This window comes from Helianthus annuus, chromosome 10 (genome assembly GCF_002127325.2).
Source record: "Helianthus annuus cultivar XRQ/B chromosome 10, HanXRQr2.0-SUNRISE, whole genome shotgun sequence".
Taxonomy (NCBI): Eukaryota; Viridiplantae; Streptophyta; class Magnoliopsida; order Asterales; family Asteraceae; genus Helianthus; species Helianthus annuus.
In genome coordinates, this window is record NC_035442.2 from 133,642,665 (window position 1) to 133,665,547 (window position 22,883).

Sequence of the window (22,883 nt, forward strand, 5' to 3'; positions counted from 1 at the left end):
GTGTTTTTTAGGCTTTTTTTAGTTAGTTTTCGAGTTTTCACAATAAAAGTGGTTTTCATTTGAACCGTCCCCTATAATTATAACTAATAAATAACTAATTTAGTGCGTCAAGTATGACAATTATATGAGTTCAAAATTCTAGTTCTCGCTTATTTTACTTCATTCATTGTATTCTATCTATTATTTTTGTAATATTTTATTACTTTAACATGTGTAATACATGGTCTATAAAATTACTAATTAATAGATACGTTATTATTGCAATTGTTGTTGCTATATAAGAGTACTGATGGGTATATCGGGGTTTTTTTTATACCCAGAATCGGTTCTTAACCAGACCCGGTTATTGTATGAGTGTGGGTGGAACCGGTTCTTGTAGGAACCGGTTCTTGTACGAATCGGTTCCAATTCCTACCCGGTTTTAGATCATTAAAACTGGAACCGATACTAACAGATTCCGAGTAGGGTTGTAACTGGCTCCTTCGGGTAACTTACAGAAAAAGCTGCAACATCTGTTGGAATCAACAGCTATAATGCCGTTAGAAATCGATTTATGGCTAAAATCGTTTTCAAGTATATATATACATATCACCTTCAAACATAACTTACTCCTACTCAAAAAATAGATAAATCGGTTTCAAGTTACACCTTCTAATCTATATCTTCAAAGCTCGTTATGGCATGCAACGATGAAGTAGTCATGGTTTTGGAAACCAAAAGAAACCCCCAAGTTTGGAATCACTTTGATTTGTGCTTAATGAGCGATAGCCATGAGATGGCACGGTGCAAAGCTTGCGGCAAGTTTATTAAGGCTACGGTCAACTCGACGCTAAAAAAACACACCGATAGTCATTGTCTGGTTACAAAGGCGAAGGAAAATGAAGCCGGTGAAGCATCCACGGCCGGTTCTTCAAATTCTTAGTGTTTTATGTAATGTTGAATTTGTAGGATTTAGTGTGTTTTATGTTAACTAAATGTTTAGTGTTATAATGTAATGTAACCGGTTTTAATAAAAACTTTGTGTTGTATGAAAAGCTTGGTTGAAATGTTAGGAATCGATTCCATCGTAACTAGGGCTGTAAATGAACCGAACGTTCAGCGAACAGTTCGTGAACCGTCCGGCGGGAAGTTCGTTTATGTCCGTTCGATTAGCTTAACGAACGAACACGAACAAAAAATTTCGTTAGATTAACTTAGCGAACGAACACGAACACAGATCTCATTCGTTCGACTACGTTCATGAACGTTCGGCAATACGTTCGGTTACGTTCGTTCGTGTTCGTTTGATTATATCAAAAAATAATACATAATAAACCATTTAGCTAAACATATTGGAAACTTGAAATCCTATTTGTTTCTTTGTTAGCTAAAATTTAGACATTCTAAAACATTTTTGGGGATAATTATGTGTAAGTTAGTTAAACTTGATTCATCGTTTGGTGGTGTAGTAGACTTCTTGTGTTTTGATTTATCATTTGATGGTTGTATTTATCTAGTTATATCCAATGTTTAAGGATAACAATGTTTTTATTTTTTTTTTTAATTTCAAGTTAAATGTGTCACACCCCGAAATATCAGAGCTTGGCGTGACTGGACCGGTATCTTCATTGCACAGCGGAAGCTAATAATGCTAAAACTTCTAGAAACTGAACGCAGCTAAGTACTCGAATTCCCATGGGTTCTCCTATTCCAACCGTTCCATAGTTTTGAAAATGCAACCTGAGAAAGAAGCATGCGAAAAATCAACATAAAGTTGAGCGAGTTCATAGTTTGTTTTGAAAAGATTTAAAATAAATCTTTTTGTATACCGGTTTAAAAGTTGTGGAGAAAACATAATAGAATCATTTTTCTCGATATATCATCTGAAAATGGTGAGTCTAGCCCACGAAAATCTTTGTGCATTGCACGAGGGAGAATGGACCGTGTCCAAAAAAAAATTCTTTGTAAGCAGGACCAACACGTCCTCTTACTTGTACATAAGTTAAAAACGTTACCCAAGTTTGTAAATCCATGTAGTATGGATTTGCATCAAATGAATATTAAAAACATATGAACGTTATAGTGTTGTAAGTTGGTATGTAAAGCGTCTATGAACATGTTGATCATTAATGTTTCGCGAGGACATTAATATATGCGACGACATAGGAGGTACTCAACCCGCGTAGGCAATTTAAGTGTCGAACTCTCGACGCTGGAAACAACAGCACTCTAAGTGGTCACCCATGGACCGTGAGTGGGGCTCGCCCGTACCCATTAGATCTAACCTTTGTTCCTTGGTCCTCAAAAGGATTAATGGCACCTCAGTTACAGCCTATGCTCACATGATCTAAGAGTTCATTCCATAACTTAATCATACCTAAGTTTGACATGTATTTCCCCCCGAAAGTTGTAAACCGAAACGTTGAAAGAAAAGGGGGACATGATCTCACTGAGTTGTCTCGTTTTTCGTACGCAGACCAACCCAGTTCCGTTGTAGTAACTAGGACATTCCCGTCACTAGTCATGAAAATCATACACGTTTTGTAAAACCGGTATGTTCAGTATAAACCTTTCGTAAACCTTTCGAGTTCGTTGAAATTCATTTGCAACATGGTTTATAAATATGTGTTTTCGTTCATCAAAATATTGTTTGTTTTTGCAAAAACTTGCATGTCATTCCACCCCCGAAAACATTTAAAAAAATGTAAAACAGTAAAAAAAAGTGGGGGTTATGAACTCACCTGGATATTCCTGTGCAAGGCTAGCTTAGTGTGATTCCGTAGTGTCGTTCCAAGAACGTAACTTAGCTAGCGTGCAACTATGACATTCCTAACAAAGAATAAATTATAAGTTTCTACATAAGACAACGTAGATAGACTACGTGTCCGAGCTCTACCGAATCGTTAACTAAACGACTCTAAGGCAGTGTTATCTTGACTTAGAATAACCAATCTATGGTTATTTGATACCGTTCATAATCGGGATAATACTAAATCGTGGAAACGACTTAGTTTTCGAATGGTTTAGAATTTATATATTTATATATTTAAATATAAATATACTTACGGCGTCGTGTTAGTTGTCGCGAATAGAAATACGTAGGTGGATAGCGGTACGTGTCGTGTTTAGTTTAGACGTTTGTAACGAATAATTTTTATAAGAATATTCGAAGTCGCGACACTCAAAATAAATATAAATAATTATATTTATGTTATATATTTTCCAAACACTAGACTTTTGAAATACGATTTCCTAATAGTTGATGTTAGGAATAAACATAAAGCATTATATTTATTTTATAAAATATTTCCAAATTTTGGGCGTTTGAAATAAATAAAATAAGGTTCGAGTGTTGGTGGTTTAAAATAAACGTAGGTAACATTTATTTCATATGAGTTTTCGTTAACTCGTAAACGTCGCCAAAATAAGTAATACACTTCATATTTGATCTTATAAGAAAACTCGAATTTTTGATAAGTGTCGGTTTTTGGAATAAAAATACGTTTCTAGTTTCAGATTTTTACGAGAAACGAACAGAGCTTCCTCTGTTTTTGGACGATCCCGACAATCAAAGTGTCGATATATTTATCAAAATTCAACAATATTTCAATCAAACAATATATGTATAAAATTTCTCGTCAAAATATCGAAACATAAACCAGTCTCTAATTGAATCGGGTCGGGTCGAGCTCGGTCGCGTAAACTAACTACCTAAAATCCATAACTAATTAACGAGATTTCACGTTTTTGAATGTTACCGGGTCACGTTTGACTGTTGTTGACCGCAGTTGACCTGATGTTGACCGGGGTTGACCACAGTTGACCAAAATTATTACGAACCAAAATCTGGCCCATCGAACCGCACCCGAACCGTGGCTGACCAGTTGACTCGAAACGAGAACCTGCAGTGGACTTGGTTTTAACTGGACCCAAATCGAGTCATGAACCCAAAACTGACCTGATGACCGTACACATCTTTGACCCGAATCAACCCAAGCTGAAACAAAACACCCATAGGTGACCCAAAACTCCCGAATCAAACAATATTAACACCTGTTGAACCGAAATATCCAAGCCGAGACTTCCAAAAAAAAAACTGAACCGAGACCAAAACAAATTCTGACCTGAGCCGAGACGTAACCCGAACCGTGAGTTGACCGAGCCGCATCATGAAGCTGGAACGTTATAACCCGGCTCGAACCAAGAACCCGAAACAGAACCATGGTTGAGCCTGAACCGAAACCGAGCTGAAACTCATCTCCAAGTCGATCAGAAGTAATCATCACCTCCACAACCTTAGACGCTCACCACTGTCACCACCACGAACCCACCACCACCGTTATTGATACGACCGGAGTTATTTGCGTCGGATCCTCCACACCATCGCACCACTGTCGCTGCCATTCATCTCCATCAGTATCGTCACCATCGTCAACATCAGTGACAATATCGTCATCATCGGAACCAGAGTGAGATACGGCTGTCGGAGTTTGAATTCATCATCATCAGCTTTATCAACATTATCATCATCATCAGGGTCGTCGGAATCCACTGCCGCCGCCGTACGCCACCACCGGTTGGGTGGTGGCCGGCCGTGTAACTGAGAGAAACAGGGGGCTATGGGATGGTTTAAAGTGAAGAGGGAGGAGGAGGGTGGTTTGCAGGGGGTGCGCGTCGCCGGAGCTCCGATCTCCGGTCACCAGTTTCTTGAGAGAGAGAGCAGAAGGTTGCGTGTGTTTGTATATTCCTTCTAAAGACTAGATGATGGTATTATAAAATGAGTGTTGATGTTATTATTGTTATTATGTTCAAGTTTTCACACATGTGGACAAGGAATTCAGCAAATCCAAAACATTATCATGTCTTTGAGGTGTGTAGACCGAGATTTTGGTGTCAAAAGTCAATATGATTTTTTTTATAATCAAGTTAAACGTGTGTTAATGTATAAGCATGAATGAATTGTATGACAATCATCGTACAGAAGCATGTGTACAATATGAATTATTTAATAAGTGATCAAAATAGTGGTTGGTCTTCTAATGATGATGGTATGGTGTGGTGGAGTGTTGGTTTGGTCATGCTTAAAAAATCTAGTTAAAGGATTCGTATAAAATTTGATTTCTATTAAAATGAACTCACTTGTATATAAAGATTCCTAACTATGCGTTTGATTTGTATATTTTTTATACATAGAAATGTATACACATAAACACATTTAGGAAATTGCAAGATAAGTGTTGATTAATATAAGATATAAATGGTTTTACACACAACCATACAAAGTCTTGAAAATAAGTCATCAAGTATAAAATCCATGCATAACGGACTTGTTTAATACTTTTGTAGACTTATCAAATTTATCACCAACGTTCGTTTTTGTCGTTTACTAACTAACCGCAAACTGACAATTGCCATGAATTGTCTGACATACGACATGAAATATCTGGACCTTGCTAGACTTTATCGACTCATTTAACACAAAAATCAAATCTAGAGGCACGTAATTGTTTACATTAATAGTGATTAGGTCGTACGGATTATCATGAAATTTTTCCGGTTGTCACATTCTCCCCCTGTTACAGAAATTTCGTCCTCGAAATTTAGACTATATTATCTCCGTAGAGTTATGACGTTCCTAGGTAAGTCCGAATAATACCAAAGTGAATGACCGTGTAATCGTACCAAAACTTGCTCAGATTACATGATTGCAAGAACATTTTGCATCAATAGGAACCCAACGGTTTAACTAAGTTTGTTCTAGAAATCGATGTCAAGTGAACGAGATGTTGTGATACTATCACCAATGCGACCAAGTTTACGGGGTCCAACAAAAGAGAATTTCGACCAATAGAATTCCAAATGAACGTTCACAACATGCAAATCAAATTTTTTTTAACAGAATTCACTACCAACAGAAATTTGCGTTGGTTGTTGTATGATTGAAACTCGAATTTAACAACTTCGGATAAATAGAATCATAAAAAAATGATTTGTCAACTATCGAACTATTAAATGAATAAAATCAACCTGTTGACATTATTGAATTGCAAGGATACACCGAAATGATTTACAACCAAACCTGGTGTATCATCACCTTAATACATAGTTGCATTAAGACTATTTGCGTGATTAGTCAAACAAAAAGCATACGTAGTTACGCATGAAGCGATTGATTGTGATTAGCACAAGCTACAAGTTTATACCGACGCCACAAGGTGTCGTAGTGAATGAATTCAACAATAGTGGTGACCGAACAAGCATCACCATGTTTTGCATGAAACGCTCAATCATGATTAGCCCAAGCTACAAGTTCGTTTCGACACCACAAGGTGTCGTAGTGATTGAAAGAAACAATTCAATAATAACGGTGATCAATCAAGTTCACTGTGTTTGAAATCAGATGAAAGGTTCAACGAAGTAAATCTGAATGTTTCTTTCAGATAAATCTCATAGGATTTTCAATTGAAAATGAAATAGATGAATAATGTTTTTCGATCGAAGATGGGAAGCAATGAATATCACAAGATTTCCGATCGATATTGAAAGAACCGTTAAGAGGTACACCGGAATATCACATAAATTTGTGTACCATTATCTTAACACATGATTGTGTTAAGATTGTTTTAATATGATAAACCAACAAAGCGGATTTAATATCAATAAACAAATAAATTATTAAATCCGTACATGATGTGTGCAAACGATATTAGCTCAAGCTTCAAATTTGTGAGAACGCCACCGCAAGGTGATCGTGATCAAAGAAGTGATTCAATGAAGTCGAAGACCAAACAAGCCTATTATGGTTCGAAGCAAATGAAGTGCTTGTTGGGATTATTTCGAATATGATGGCCTCAATCCATCATATGGAATCTTGAATCAAATATATATTACGAGCAAGTTCAATCAATTGAACTTGGTTGAAACATAATCCAATAATGAATTCATGTATCAATAAGAAAGTTTCGACATGGCCACAACGAAAAACCATGTATGTAGCTTGAAAAGGAAAGGAGCTTCAACAAGTTTCGTTGACTCGATATCAAAAAGTCAACGCTTTGCAACAATGAAATCATCCAAATCACAATGCAATAATCGACATAGCGAAACAATATTGAACGTTGATAAAGCAACAATTTTGAGTGAAGCAACATGCGTAACAAATAACGCATGTGTAACATATGACTTTGTCAAGAATGAAGCAAATTAGTATTCGCTATTATGAAAGAAAATCTGCGTGATGCAATGACCATTAGGGGGAGTAGAAATGCAAAAATCTACTCACTATATGCAAAAGTCAGAATTTCAATAAAAGAAATTTAAGGACTTTACCTGGAATTTCGAACATAGCGTAATCGCCATAAGTGAAATAGGGGGATGCGAAGACATGTGACTTCTTTTGCAGCGTCAATAGTTTGGAGTCTCTTTAGACTAAGCATCGATCGTTATGAAATCTTGTTTAGGCATACCTCAGTGTGATTCGTGTCGTTTGCATGATCACTTGCCAATTTGCCACTTTCGACTAGTAGTTCTCCCACTGACGGGAATAGCATCGTTGTTGTCATGCTCAATCATGTTTTCCAAACGCCTTGCCTCGAAAGTCGTGGGTGATGTACTTCGACGTCCGCTAACGTGTAATTTAAGTTTCATGCATAGTTGCGCAACAGCGTTTCGTTCCACGTAGGTTACCTGCTCGGGGAACTAAAATAGCATAGACAATATAGATGATGTTTGACCGAGTGGTTAGTCACGGTTTCTAAATGAGGACCTTTAGTGAGTTTCGACATAAGTTTCCAAAGGTCTTAAATGCATGTTATCCAAAACTCTCAAAGTTTCGCTTAATGTATGAATTTGTTTCGTGAACCGTGTATCAACACAACACTTGTGTTTGTTTAAAACCAAAATTGTTGAATCATTGTTTTTGGCAACGGTTGGAACCCATATTCGAGTCTTAGGCGTTCTGTATGTGTTCAATTCTTGATATCTAGGTCCCCAGAGAAGAATGAGGTTAAAGCCTAGGTATCTCTACAGAAACCTAATTCGCTGAAACCAATAGCTCTGATACCAATCTGTCACACCCCGAAATATCAGAGCTTGGCGTGACTGGACCGGTATCTTCATTGCACAGCGGAAGCTAATAATGCTAAGACTTCTAGAAACTGAACGCAGCTAAGTACTTGAATTCCCATGGGTTCTCCTATTCCAACCGTTCCATAGTTTTGAAAATGCAACCTGAGAAAGAAGCATGCGAAAAATCAACATAAAGTTGAGCGAGTTCATAGTTTGTTTTGAAAAGATTTAAAATAAATCTTTTTGTATACCGGTTTAAAAGTTGTGGAGAAAACATAATAGAATCATTTTTCTCGATATATCATCTGAAAATGGTGAGTCTAGCCCACGAAAATCTTTGTGCATTGCACGAGGGAGAATGGACCGTGTCCAAAAAAAAATTCTTTGTAAGCAGGACCAACACGTCCTCTTACTTGTACATAAGTTAAAAACGTTACCCAAGTTTTTTGTAACGCCTCGTACTTTTGATCTTTCTATTTATAGCATAGTATCTTGTACTTTCTAATTCCAGTCAGTTGTACTCTCATTTTACCCTAGTTTGTATTTCGAGACTTGAATCATAATGAAAAGTGCATCGTTTTGATCATATGCTTTGTTGACACTATGTTATGTTATTACACGATAAATCACGTCAAACTATGTCAAACACGTAAAAACAAGTGAAAGATATCCAAATCCCAACTCTTAAATCGAGCATTATCAAGAGATTACCCTAAACTAGCCAAAAATCGAGAATTCGTACGTTAATTCGATTAATAACCAGACTTTTGGGGATAAACCAAATAATTATATATATATTTTTAGTTAAATATAACATTTATATTAATTTAATTAATTAAATAAACTAAAAATTAAAAGGTTTACTAAGTTTTTGTAAAGTTGGTTAGTTAAACCTAACCTAGTTAGTTAAAATCCATTTATATGCTAACTAGGTTAGCTATTTTGTAACATAGGGTTAACTATGTTAGTTTTTGTAAGGGAATAACTAACTGAGTTAGAAAACCCAGTTAGTTCAGTTAAGTCTAACAAAAAGAATCAAAAAGGGGGTCTCCTGGGTGAGAACCGCCCTTATACGGATTCGAACTCGTGACCTCTCACACACAAAGCAAACACTTAACCACTCGGCCGGGCATGCCACATCCAAACTAATAAGGAAACTTATCATATTTAACCACTGATTGAGAACCTTCCATTTTAAATAAAACCGCCCAAAGCAGAAACGTGTTTTCCGGTCAACACCTTTCCTTTCTTCCTTCTTCGTTGAATTACCGGACCTCCACCTTGATCTTTCTGTCAATTGTCAATTACAACCAAACATACCAAATCAATCGATCCTTTCCATATCCACACGACCTCGACTCGACTATAAATACCGGTGCCCTCTTTCACTCGAAACCAAACTCACCTCCTCCTTGACCCGAGTCACCTCTGTTCGTAACCGAGACATCGCTGGAGCACCCTCCAGTCGCCGGACAAACCGCAACAGTCGTCGGAGCCCTTGGAACTCGCCGGAACTGCTACGAATTCGCCGGAGAAGAAGACCGTTTCCGGTAGCATTCCGTCTCTTTTTCTTCCTTTCTGCTTACTGTTTCTTTTATTATTAATATTATTAACATTAGTATATCTGATTTTTTTTTTATAAAATCAGTATTATTATTAGACTTTAAATAATAATCAGATTTATTATTTAATCTTAAAAATTCTGGTTTTATATTCAGAATTATTATAAATATAATATTTGTCATATTAATTATTTAAACTTTGTAAATAAGATTCATATATTATTAATTAAAATCAGTATTTTTATAATTAATACATTGACCCAAATGTTATTATATTTAATAATAAACATAAAATTCTATTAGTATATATATATATATATTAATTAATATTTTACCATTAGTAACGTATATATATTAAATCAAAAATTTTATATATTTTCTATATATCAAGTTTGTTACGAGATATTATTATTATTACAAATATCATATTGTTATTATCATTATTAAAGCCTATTTTCGTTGACATAATTATTCGACAATAATTAACAAGTTAGAAATCTAGAATTGCTATTTCAACGTTAATTTCATCATAATCACCAACTAGTATTAACGAATTCCCAAACACAATAGGGTAATCTTCTTGCGCTCGTTGCAACTTCTTGCAATCGTTTGGACAATCTCATTCTCTTATTTCTCACCAAGAAAACGCAACGCACTCTAAGGTGAGTATACATGACCCATTTTCTATTTTCCACTTTTGGGAGCAATATGTAAATAATATCAAACATCACAATCACATCAAACATTTTATGCACACTCTATCCTTACTCTATGTGATACATTTTAATCATGTTAGACATGTTATGCTATTGTAAACACTCATGACTATGTGTTCATTAACTTCGTACAAGCCTCCCCTAACAATGGTAGCGCTATAGGTTGAGAAACGCCCCTCTCGTTATATTAACGAGTATTGTTAGGTTAAACTATGTTAAAACCACCCTGTAGACTTTGGGTTGGACATTTTAATTGCGTTAAACTTTGGTTTGGACACGTAGAGTAACATCGTTTCGAGTATATACTGTTAACATGGTATTGTATTCACATTTGGATATGAGCAACATTTTAAACACGTACTATGCTATGTATGAAAACTTGTATACTCGCCAACTTGTTTTGTTGATTTATTTTAATACATATTGCAGGTTGATTGAACAAGAACCAAGAAACAAGCTAGGATGGCTTTAGAAACCCATTTTAGCATTTTGAATTATTGTTGAAATTTTGCTTGTTTAATTGAGACAATGTAATTCACTTTGAGTATTAATAAAATGATTTAATTTATATTGTCACATATAGTGTTATGTTGTTTTGAGCAATTTGTAGGTCTCATCCCGATGTTTCCGCCATCGGTTGGGGTGTGACAGATTGGTATCAGAGCCATAACTATAGGGAATTAGGTAGGATTGCCTTACTTGTCCCTAGTCTATAGTAGGAGTACTCTGATACCAGATTGGTATCAGAGCCATAGCTATAGGGAATTAGGAATGCCTTGCCTAGTCTATAGTTTAAGAGCTTATTCACTATGTGTTGCTTAAAACAACTTCCTTTCTATCTTCTTTGCTTCCCTCTATTCTCTTGGACTCTTAATATACATGCCTTTCCTAAGGCTAACACAATACACATTTGGAAGACACTCTTACAACACAATCGAAATGACTTATCAAGATAGGGGTGATTCCCACACTTGATGATGATTTTCACTCTGCTATACTTTGATTTTGCACGAAATCTACCCTCAAGTTAGGAGTGGTATCCAAACCTTGATGGGAGTTTTCCATTTCATACTCTAGTGGACCCTTATCTTTTGATAAGTACCAACCACGTTAGGGTACGATGTTATCAAGTTAGAGGTGATACTCGCATCTTGTTAACTAGTCCCACTCCTTGATTTTCGCTCTCGCCAAAGTCTCGATTTCCCAATCGATTAAGGACGTGTAGTAACTGGAAGGGTTAGGTACCGGTAGTCGGGACGTCCTGTCTAGGCTTGGCATTCGTATAAATCCATTAAGGACCCGTTGCCTACCTGGGGACCATCGATGAGAGTACTAATACCTATTAGGCCAAAGCACGTTTCCTTAATTCGAGAAGGTCTTCGATTCACTTTGGAAGTGTCATATGTTACGTTCCGTGACAATCCATGTTTTATGATAAATCTCTTTTATGTTATCTCAATTTCCATGTGATTTTACATTGAGCGTTATATTCATTTCTAGCTAGAAAGTCACAATTTACACTATTGTCGCGATCTAAAACAATTAATGATACTCTTTTGTGAACAAATTAAATTTATTATGCTTTTATCATACATGTTATCCTATGTGAAAATTCATGTCACTTTATTCATGTTATACTATGTGAAATCCTATGTGAAACAAGGTGCTATATGGTGCATTCATGAAAACAAGTTTTTCCTAAGCAAACATTATGATCAAGGTCTCATCTATTTTCGTAAAAAAAAAAAAATTATCTTTTCTATAAAGTCTTTTTATCTTAGATTTCGAGGACGAAATCTCCTAAAGTAGGGGAGACTGTAACGCCTCGTACTTTTGATCTTTCTATTTATAGCATAGTATCTTGTACTTTCTAATTCCAGTCAGTTGTACTCTCATTTTACCCTAGTTTGTATTTCGAGACTTGAATCATAATGAAAAGTGCATCGTTTTGATCATATGCTTTGTTGACACTATGTTATGTTATTACATGATAAATCACGTCAAACTATGTCAAACACGTAAAAACAAGTGAAAGATATCCAAATCCCAACTCTTAAATCGAGCATTATCAAGAGATTACCCTAAACTAGACAAAAATCGGGAATTCGTACGTTAATTCGGTTAATAACCAGACTTTTGGGGATAAACCAAATAATTATATATATATTTTTAGTTAAATATAACATTTATATTAATTTAATTAATTAAATAAACTAAAAATTAAAAGGTTTACTAAGTTTTTGTAAAGTTGGTTAGTTAAACCTAACCTAGTTAGTTAAAATCCATTTATATGCTAACTAGGTTAGCTATTTTGTAACATAGGGTTAACTATGTTAGTTTTTGTAAGGGAAGAACTAACTGAGTTAGAAAACTCAGTTAGTTCAGTTAAGTCTAACAAAAAGAATCAAAAAGGGGGTCTCCTAGGTGAGAACCGCCCTTATACGGATTCGAACTCATGACCTCTCACACACAAAGCAAACACTTAACCACTCAGCCGGGCATGCCACATCCAAACTAATAAGGAAACTTATCATATTTAACCACTGATTGAGAACCTTCCATTTTAAATAAAACCGCCCAAAGCAGAAACGTGTTTTCCGGTCAACACCTTTCCTTTCTTCCTTCTTCGCTGAATTACCGGACCTCCACCTTGATCTTTCTGTCAATCGTCAATTACAACCAAACATACCAAATCAATCGATCCTTTCCATATCCACACGACCTCGACTCGACTATAAATACCGGTGCCCTCTTTCACTCGAAACCAAACTCACCTCCTCCTTGACCCGAGTCACCTCTGTTCGTAACCGAGACATCGCTGGAGCACCCTCCAGTCGCCGGACAAACCGCAACAGTCGTCGGAGCCCTTGGAACTCGCCGGAACTGCTACGAATTCGCCGGAGAAGAAGACCGTTTCCGGTAGCATTCCGTCTCTTTTTCTTCCTTTCTGCTTACTGTTTCTTTTATTATTAATATTATTAACATTAGTATATCTGATTTTTTTTATAAAATCAGTATTATTATTAGACTTTAAATAATAATCAGATTTATTATTTAATCTTAAAAATTCTGGTTTTGTATTGAGAATTATTATAAATATAATATTTGTCATATTAATTATTTAAACTTTGTAAATAAGATTCATATATTATTAATTAAAATCAGTATTTTTATAATTAATACATTGACCCAAATGTTATTATATTTAATAATAAACATAAAATTCTATTAGTATATATATATATATTAATTAATATTTTACCATTAGTAACGTATATATATTAAATCAAAAATTTTATATATTTTCTATATATCAAGTTTGTTACGAGATATTATTATTATTACAAATATCATATTGTTATTATCATTATTAAAGCCTATTTTCGTTGACATAATTATTCGACAATAATTAACAAGTTAGAAATCTAGAATTGCTATTTCAACGTTAATTTCATCATAATCACCAACTAGTATTAACGAATTCCCAAACACAATAGGGTAATCTTCTTGCGCTTGTTGCAATTTCTTGCAATCGTTTGGACAATCTCATTCTCTTATTTCTCACCAAGAAAACGCAACGCACTCTAAGGTGAGTATACATGACCCATTTTCTATTTTCCACTTTTGGGGGCAATATGTATTCTATATCAAAGATCACAATCACATCAAACATTTTATGCACACTCTATCCTTACTCTATCTGATACATTTTAATCATGTTAGACATGTTATGCTATTGTAAACACTCATGACTATGTGTTCATTAACTTCGTACAAGCCTCCCCTAACAATGGTAGCGCTATAGGTTGAGAAACGCCCCTCTCGTTATATTAACGAGTATTGTTAGGTTAAACTATGTTAAAACCACCCTGTAGACTTTGGGTTGGACATTTTAATTGCGTTAAACTTTGGTTTGGACACGTAGAGTAACATCGTTTCGAGTATATACTGTTAACATGGTATTGTATTCACATTTGGATATGAGCAACATTTTAAACACGTACTATGCTATGTATGAAAACTTGTATACTCGCCAACATGTTTTGTTAATTTATTTTAATACATATTGCAGGTTGATTGAACAAGAACCAAGAAACAAGCTAGGATGGCTTTAGAAACCCATTTTAGCATTTTGAATTATTGTTGAAATTTTGCTTGTTTAATTGAGACAATGTAATTCACTTTGAGTATTAATAAAATGATTTAATTTATATTGTCACATATAGTGTTATGTTGTTTTGAGCAATTTGTACGTCTCATCCCGATGTTTCCGCCATCGGTTGGGGTGTGACATTTGTAAATCCATGTAGTATGGATTTGCATCAAATGAATATTAAAAACATATGAACGTTATAGTGTTGTAAGTTGGTATGTAAAGCGTCTATGAACATGTTGATCATTAATGTTTCGCGAGGACATTAATATATGCGACGACATAGGAGGTACTCAACCCGCGTAGGCAATTTAAGTGTCGAACTCTCGACGCTGGACACAACAGCACTCTAAGTGGTCACCCATGGACCGTGAGTGGGGCTCGCCCGTACCCATTAGATCTAACCTTTGTTCCTTGGTCCTCAAAAGGATTAATGGCACCTCAGTTACAGCCTATGCTCACATGATCTAAGAGTTCATTCCATAACTTAATCATACCTAAGTTTGACATGTATTTCCCCCCGAAAGTTGTAAACCGAAACGTTGAAAGAAAAGGGGGACATGATCTCACTGAGTTGTCTCGTTTTTCGTACGCAGACCAACCCAGTTCCGTTGTAGTAACTAGGACATTCCCGTCACTAGTCATGAAAATCATGCACGTTTTGTAAAACCGGTATGTTCAGTATAAACCTTTCGTAAACCTTTCGAGTTCGTTGAAATTCATTTGCAACATGGTTTATAAATATGTGTTTTCGTTCATCAAAATCAAAATATTGTTTGTTTTTGCAAAAACTTGCATGTCTTTCCACCCCCGAAAACATTTAAAAAAATGTAAAACAGTAAAAAAAAAGTGGGGGTTATGAACTCACCTGGATATTCCTGTGCAAGGCTAGCTTAGTGTGATTCCGTAGTGTCGTTCCAAGAACGTAACTTAGCTAGCGTGCAACTATGACATTCCTAACAAAGAATAAATTATAAGTTTCTACATAAGACAACGTAGATAGACTACGTGTCCGAGCTCTACCGAATCGTTAACTAAACGAGTCTAAGGCAGTGTTATCTTGACTTAGAATAACCAATCTATGGTTATTTGATACCGTTCATAATCGGGATAGTACTAAATCGTGGAAACGACTTAGTTTTCGAATGGTTTAGAATTTATATATTTATATATTTAAATATAAATATACTTACGGCATCGTGTTAGTTGTCGCGAATAGAAATACGTAGGTGGATAGCGGTACGTGTCGTGTTTAGTTTAGACGTTTGTAACGAATAATTTTTATAAGAATATTCGAAGTCGCGACACTCAAAATAAATATAAATAATTATATTTATGTTATATATTTTCCAAACACTAGACTTTTGAAATACGATTTCCTAATAGTTGATGTTAGGAATAAACATAAAGCATTATATTTATTTTATAAAATATTTCCAAATTTTGGGCGTTTGAAATAAATAAAATAAGGTTCGAGTGTTGGTGGTTTAAAATAAACGTAGGTAACATTTATTTCATATGAGTTTTCGTTAACTCGTAAACGTCGCCAAAATAAGTAATACACTTCATATTTGATCTTATAAGAAAACTCGAATTTTTGATAAGTGTCGGTTTTTGGAATAAAAATACGTTTCTAGTTTCAGATTTTTACGAGAAACGGACAGAGCTTCCTCTGTTTTTGGACGATCCCGACAATCAAAGTGTCGATATATTTATCAAAATTCAACAATATTTCAATCAAACAATATATGTATAAAATTTCTCGTCAAAATATCGAAACATAAACCAGTCTCTAATTGAATCGGGTCGGGTCGAGCTCGGTCGCGTAAACTAACTACCTAAAATCCATAACTAATTAACGAGATTTCACGTTTTTGAATGTTACCGGGTCGCGTTTGACTGTTGTTGACCGCAGTTGACCTGATGTTGACCGGGGTTGACCACAGTTGACCAAAATTATTACGAACCAAAATCTGGCCCATCGAACCGCACCCGAACCGTGGCTGACCAGTTGACTCGAAACGAGAACCTGCAGTGGACTTGGTTTTAACTGGACCCAAATCGAGTCATGAACCCAAAACTGACCTGATGACCGTACACATCTTTGACCCGAATCAACCCAAGCTGAAACAAAACACCCATAGGTGACCCAAAACTCCCGAATCAAACAATATTAACACCTGTTGAACCGAAATATCCAAGCCGAGACTTCCAAAAAAAAAACTGAACCGAGACCAAAACAAATTCTGACCTGAGCCGAGACGTAACCCGAACCGTGAGTTGACCGAGCTGCATCATGAACCCTGAACCGAAACCGAGCTGAAACTCATCTCCAAGTCGATCAGAAGTAATCATCACCTCCACAACCTTAGACGCTCACCACTGTCACCACCACGAACCCACCACCACCGTTATTGATACGACCGAAGTTATTTGCGTCGGATCCTCCACACCATCGCACCACTGTCGCTGCCATTCATCTCCATCAGTATCGTCACCATCGTCAACATCAGTGACAATATCGTCATCGTCGGAACCAGAGTGAGATACGGCTGTCGGAGTTTGAATTCATCATCATCAGCTTTATCAACATTATCATCATCATCAGGGTCGTCGGAATCCACTGCCGCCGCCGTACGCCACCACCGGTTGGGTGGTGGCCGGCCGTGTAACTGAGAGAAACAGGGGGCTATGGGATGGTTTAAAGTGAAGAGGGAGGAGGAGGGTGGTTTGCAGGGGGTGCGCGTCGCCGGAGCTCCGATCTCCGGTCACCAGTTTCTTGAGAGAGAGAGCAGAAGGTTGCGTGTGTTTGTATATTCCTTCTAAAGACTAGATGATGGTATTATAAAATGAGTGTTGATGTTATTATTGTTATTATGTTCAAGTTTTCACACATGTGGACAAGGAATTCAGCAAATCCAAAACATTATCATGTCTTTGAGGTGTGTAGACCGAGATTTTGGTGTCAAAAGTCAATATGATTTTTTTTTATAATCAAGTTAAACGTGTGTTAATGTATAAGCATGAATGAATTGTATGACAACCATCGTACAGAAGCATGTGTACAATATGAATTATTTAATAAGTGATCAAAATAGTGGTTGGTCTTCTAATGATGATGGTATGGTGTGGTGGAGTGTTGGTTTGGTCATGCTTAAAAAATCTAGTTAAAGGATTCTTATAAAATTTGATTTCTATTAAAATGAACTCACTTGTATATAAAGATTCCTAACTATACGTTTGATTTGTATATTTTTTATACATAGAAATGTATACACATAAACACATTTAGGAAATTGCAAGATAAGTGTTGATAAATATAAGATATAAATGGTTTTACACACAACCATACAAAGTCTTGAAAATAAGTCATCAAGTATAAAATCCATGCATAACGGACTTGTTTAATACTTTTGTAGACTTATCAAATTTATCACCAACGTTCGTTTTTGTCGTTTACTAACTAACCGTAAACTGACAATTGCCATGAATTGTCTGACATACGACATGAAATATCTGGACCTTGCTAGACTTTATCGACTCATTTAACACAAAAATCAAATCTAGAGGCACGTAATTGTTTACATTAATAGTGATTAGGTCGTACGGATTATCATGAAATTTTTCCGGTTGTCACAAAATGTTCGTTTGCTTTCGTTTTTATTTGCTTGTGTTCGTTTGTGTACGAGACCAATGTTCACGAACTGTTCGTGAACAACTGAATTTCCTTAACGAACGAACACGAACATAAACTTATGTTCGGTATGCGTTCGTGAACAGTTCGCGAACATGTTGATTTCCTTAACGAACGAACACGAACATGGCCTTGTTCGTGTTCGTTCGCTTCGTTTACAGGCCTAATCGTAACTTCGTCTAGAATTTAATGCATCGGGTCTCAATTGGTTATGGAGGAACTGGTTCCAGGTAGGAACCGGGTACGTATCAATTTTTTTCTAAAAAGTGGAACCGGGTAAGAACCTACGGGTTTTTTTTAACCCGGAACTGGTTCTTTAATAAGGCACCGGTTCCAGATCAGGTCTATCGGATCACGTTTGGAACCGGTTATTATGCCCATCTCTATATAAGAGTCACATTCATTATGATTAAACAAACTAACAAGAGGCGCAAAGACGTAAACTATTATCCAATATCAAATTATTAATTAAAGGAAGCATGGCCGAATTAACTAATATTAAAACTTGGTTAAACAATTCGTTTTTACTTGTAGTTCTTAATAAAGAATAATAACTATTAGACAGCTGCCACAACTTAATTGATAGTCTTGATTGTGTATTTTTTTTAAACGGATGAATTGTTTTTTTTTTAATATAAACTTTCATTAAAAAACGCCAAACCGGTCCTTAATACAAGGTCCAAGGCACAAACCAACTACAACATATACAATGGGGACAGACACCAATCTTTCCAACTTATATTGTTACATTTAGATCTATTCTTTAGCCACATATACGAAAGGGACTTCACACTCGAAACTATATCCCCAATAGCCACTTTTTTCCCATTAAACGTCGAATCATTTCTAGCTTTCCAAAGAGACCACATCGTCACGATCATCACACAATGCACAATTTTCCGTTTCATCTTGCCGCTCGAAACTTTTTTGTGCACTTGTAACAAATCTTTAATTTCAAACGTATATATCGGCTCCAAACCACACCATTTCCCAATCCGCTCCCAAACACTGATCGCTATGATGCAATCGGCAAGGACATGCATAGATGTCTCCTCATGATAATCGCACCAAACACAAAGCGTATTAGGAATATAAACACCTCTTTTCACCAATTCTACCTTAGTCGGCAACCGATTCATCTCCGCGCGCCAAGCCACAATCAAACACTTTAAAGGCACCCACGAAATCCACTTTAAAACAAACATATTAGCGTAAGCATCACCATTTCTCAACAACTTTCTAACCGACATAACCGAGAAGTTCTTGTTATTTTCCCCACACTACATCCATTTATCTTCAGTTGTAGACATCTTCACATTTTCCAGACCAACACAAAGCTGATTCCATTGCTGGAAATCTTCTTCCGAATGCAGCAAATTACTCTAGGTCGCTTCTAGATGAACTCGATCATTAACAACCTTTAGACGATCAGAGACTAAACAAGTTTTGTTGTTTTCCAACCTAAATAAGTTTGGCCATTTATCTTTTAAATCAGATTCACCCATCCAAAAATCTAACCAAAATCACACACCCTCCCCATTTCCCAACTTCGACCTCACCATAGTGTGTAGATAAACATCATTCGCTTTTAAAGATCCTCCTATTTTCACGATCGTCTTCCAACAACCCACGCCGTTTTATTAACCGGAAGCACCTCCCAACTATTAATATTTTTATGACATGCATTAACCACCCTACGCCACAAACAATCCTTCTCCGCCCTATACCTCCAAGCCCACTTAAAAAGGAGCGCTTCGTTTATCTCTTTCAATCTCTTGATCCCCAAACCCCCTAACTTTTTTGGCATGGTAACAATATTCCAATTTACCCAATGAATTTTATTGTTTTCACTCATCCCCGACCATAAAAATTTCTTCATTAAACGCTCTAAAGTGTCTATTATTTTCACCGAGGCTTTATATAGCGAAAAATAATATATGGGGATGCTTTCAAGTACCGCCTTGATAAGCATAACACGACCACCAATAAAAAGAAGCTTAGCTTTCCACGAAGATAGCCTTGCTTCAAACACATCAACCACCTTCTTCCAATGACAACATCTATTCATATTTGCACCTACTCTAATCCCCAAGTAATCGAAAGGAAAATCCCCTCGTTTACATCCCAATACAAAAGCCGTATTGTCCATCTCACTTTCGCTAGTGCCGATCCCGTACAAGTTTGACTTATTAATATTAATTCTCAATGTAACACCTCGAAAATTTACGTCCAATGATGTATTGACACGTGTCATAGACTTTGCATATGCAAAAACAAACTTTAGAGGGACTAAAGTTGACAAACGGTGGAAACTATGGAACGTAAGGGTCCAAAGTGTCAACAATGGATAAATAGACTCTATAATAACCCTACATAATGTTTATAACCTTAAACGGATGGATCATGGATCATACGAAGCGGAATTTGCACAAAAGTGAGGAATTACAAACTATAGGGGCTAAAAGTGTCAACATGTTGAATTTATACCTCTGAGTGAACTTTTGGCAGACCCGAAGCTTTGTGATGCTAAAATATACTCACTAGAATATGTGGTAAAAATTTCATGAAGTTTCGTTATCGTATGAGAAAGTTATGGCCAAAACCGTACTTGAGGGGTTAAAAGCGTCAACGTCGAATTTCATGGCTTTTCGGGTGAGCGCAAAGTTATCCGAGGACATTACCATGTTGGTAAATGTCCCAAGGTACTTAAAAACCAGATTTGAGGGTTTACGAGTCAAAATAAATAGCCGAAACCTCGCGTGCAAAGACAGGGACCAAAGCTGCCATTTTTAATCCAAGTTTGGCAGCCCAGGTGCAGCTTTTTGCGAATCAGGGGCTGTTTAGTCCATTTTTTTTGTGGGAAACAGCTGGGATCACCTCCTAAATCCACCAATGGATGGACATGCAAGTGTAGGCACCTGTAGACTCCTTACAACATCTGATTTCCTTTATAAATCAGCTCATTTCTCCATTTTTTTGAGGCACTTGTGATTGTAAACAAGAACACCCAACTATCAAAACTTCACAAGGCTTTTCCAGGAGCAATCTGATCGTCAAGGCAGCATCCTAGTGTTATCTAAGCTTCATTAGGACCTTTGTAAGCCTTCATATCACTCTCTAATCCGTTCTAGCATAGATTATTAGTTAAGAGTCAAACCGTTGTTCATAAAGTTTGACTTTTCGATTAAACGAAATTGGCTCTGTCATTTCTCAAATTGAAACCACTTATAAGTTGGTATTTATGTGGGGAACAAACCCTCAAAAGGGTATTCTCTGATTCCCACTCTAAGCATGCTATTTGTCGAGTCAAAGATGTTCTTAAAAAGTCAACAGAAATCGTTTTTGCGAAATATAGCATAAATGGTAATGTAGATGACATGCAATCAGTTTGATCATCAAAAATAACTTATAATGAATACAAAAATGTGTTTTAGCATAATCAACTCGACAATCTTTAGTATAAACTCGGATCGGAACCGAAAGTCTTATAAAACGACTTTTTCGTAGACTATCGATTCGGATCCGTGCATGCATGTTTGAGATTTGTATTAGAGTGTATTTTTGACCATTTTTATTTATGTATAACTTTCTGGAATTTTTACATCTTGAGTCTATGCTTAACCGATTCATATACGTGTTTCCGATTATGCTTAAAAGTTGACTATTTTGCCCTTTTTGATATAAAACGTGATTTTTGGAAAAGTAAAAGAGTAGAAATCTTTATTATTAATTTATAAACTTGCACCGAAAATTTGAGATCAGTTGGTGGTCCAGATTTTGAGTTATGGCCGATAGCGTAAAACTATATCTTTATGTTAAATAAACGGCGCAATTAGCGTATAACCTATTTCAGGCCACTTTTCGATATAAAACTTTTTACCCACTGATGTTATATAATATTCTGGGATTTTTGAAGATTTTTATTTAATTTTTGGCTGATCGGATCATACGTCGCTAAGTCGATTCGGTTAATGCCGGTTTTGACCGTTTAAGCCATAAAATGAGTTTTATACATTCTTTTGACCCCAAACCTTTTTCTACTGATTTTATTTGTTAAATAAATTATTTTGGGCATTCTGGAAATATAAAAATCTCAGCTTTCTTTTAAAAACCCGGAAACGGCTCTAAATCGCATTTTTAGCGTTTTTAGCGCATTGTAAGCGTTATACTCATATTAAACATATAAGACTCATACCTACTGATGTATTTAGCATATTTTCATATAATAACAGTAAGTATAAGATTTTGAACTCAGATTTCCAGTTTTGTCGTTTTTAGCCCTTGTGAAATTACTAAAATACCCCTACGGTGCATAGTTTGATTTTAAATGATAAGTTTTGTCTACGGGTCATACCCTACAGTTATAATATGGAAAATTAAGTATGTTTACTATATAAATCAGACATGTAACTCAGATTACCAAATTGACTCTTTCATAATCTTTTAAATGACCAAAATGCCCTTCTAAGGCATAAATTGAGTTTAAAATTTATTCGGGGCATAATAGAACATAACTTGCTGATATTATATCATATTTAAAGCATATTATCTCAGGAAACTTGCATATGATTCTTTTGGTTACCCGTAACGCCCTTTTTGCGTTCGGTTCGGTTTACGTAACTAGTTTGCGTAAATTGACCGAAACGGGTCAAACGTTATCATTTTTATCTCAAAATCCAGAATGTATTTAGTATACCCACATTATACAAGTA

General features: G+C 35.9%; 1 protein-coding gene and 2 long non-coding RNA genes across 3 annotated transcripts; all 3 read right to left on the bottom strand.

The window, feature by feature from the left end:
* Positions 1 to 534: 534 nt before the first annotated feature.
* LOC118483269 lies at positions 535 to 2,956 on the bottom strand. Its single transcript, XR_004870141.1, has 2 exons — positions 2,721 to 2,956; positions 535 to 1,719 (listed from the first exon to the last, which is right to left on the bottom strand). It is a non-coding gene; the product is annotated as an uncharacterized LOC118483269 (long non-coding RNA).
* Positions 2,957 to 3,544: 588 nt separating this feature from the next.
* Positions 3,545 to 5,348, bottom strand: LOC110885617. The gene is made up of 2 exons (XR_002562331.2): positions 4,104 to 5,348; positions 3,545 to 3,976 (listed from the first exon to the last, which is right to left on the bottom strand). It is a non-coding gene; the product is annotated as an uncharacterized LOC110885617 (long non-coding RNA).
* A 13,518-nt stretch (positions 5,349 to 18,866) lies between these two features.
* LOC110882443 lies at positions 18,867 to 19,421 on the bottom strand. Its single transcript, XM_022130461.1, has one exon. It carries the CDS (start codon positions 19,419 to 19,421, stop codon positions 18,867 to 18,869), a length of 555 nt encoding a protein of 184 aa, XP_021986153.1.
* Between the last annotated feature and the right edge of the window lie 3,462 nt (positions 19,422 to 22,883).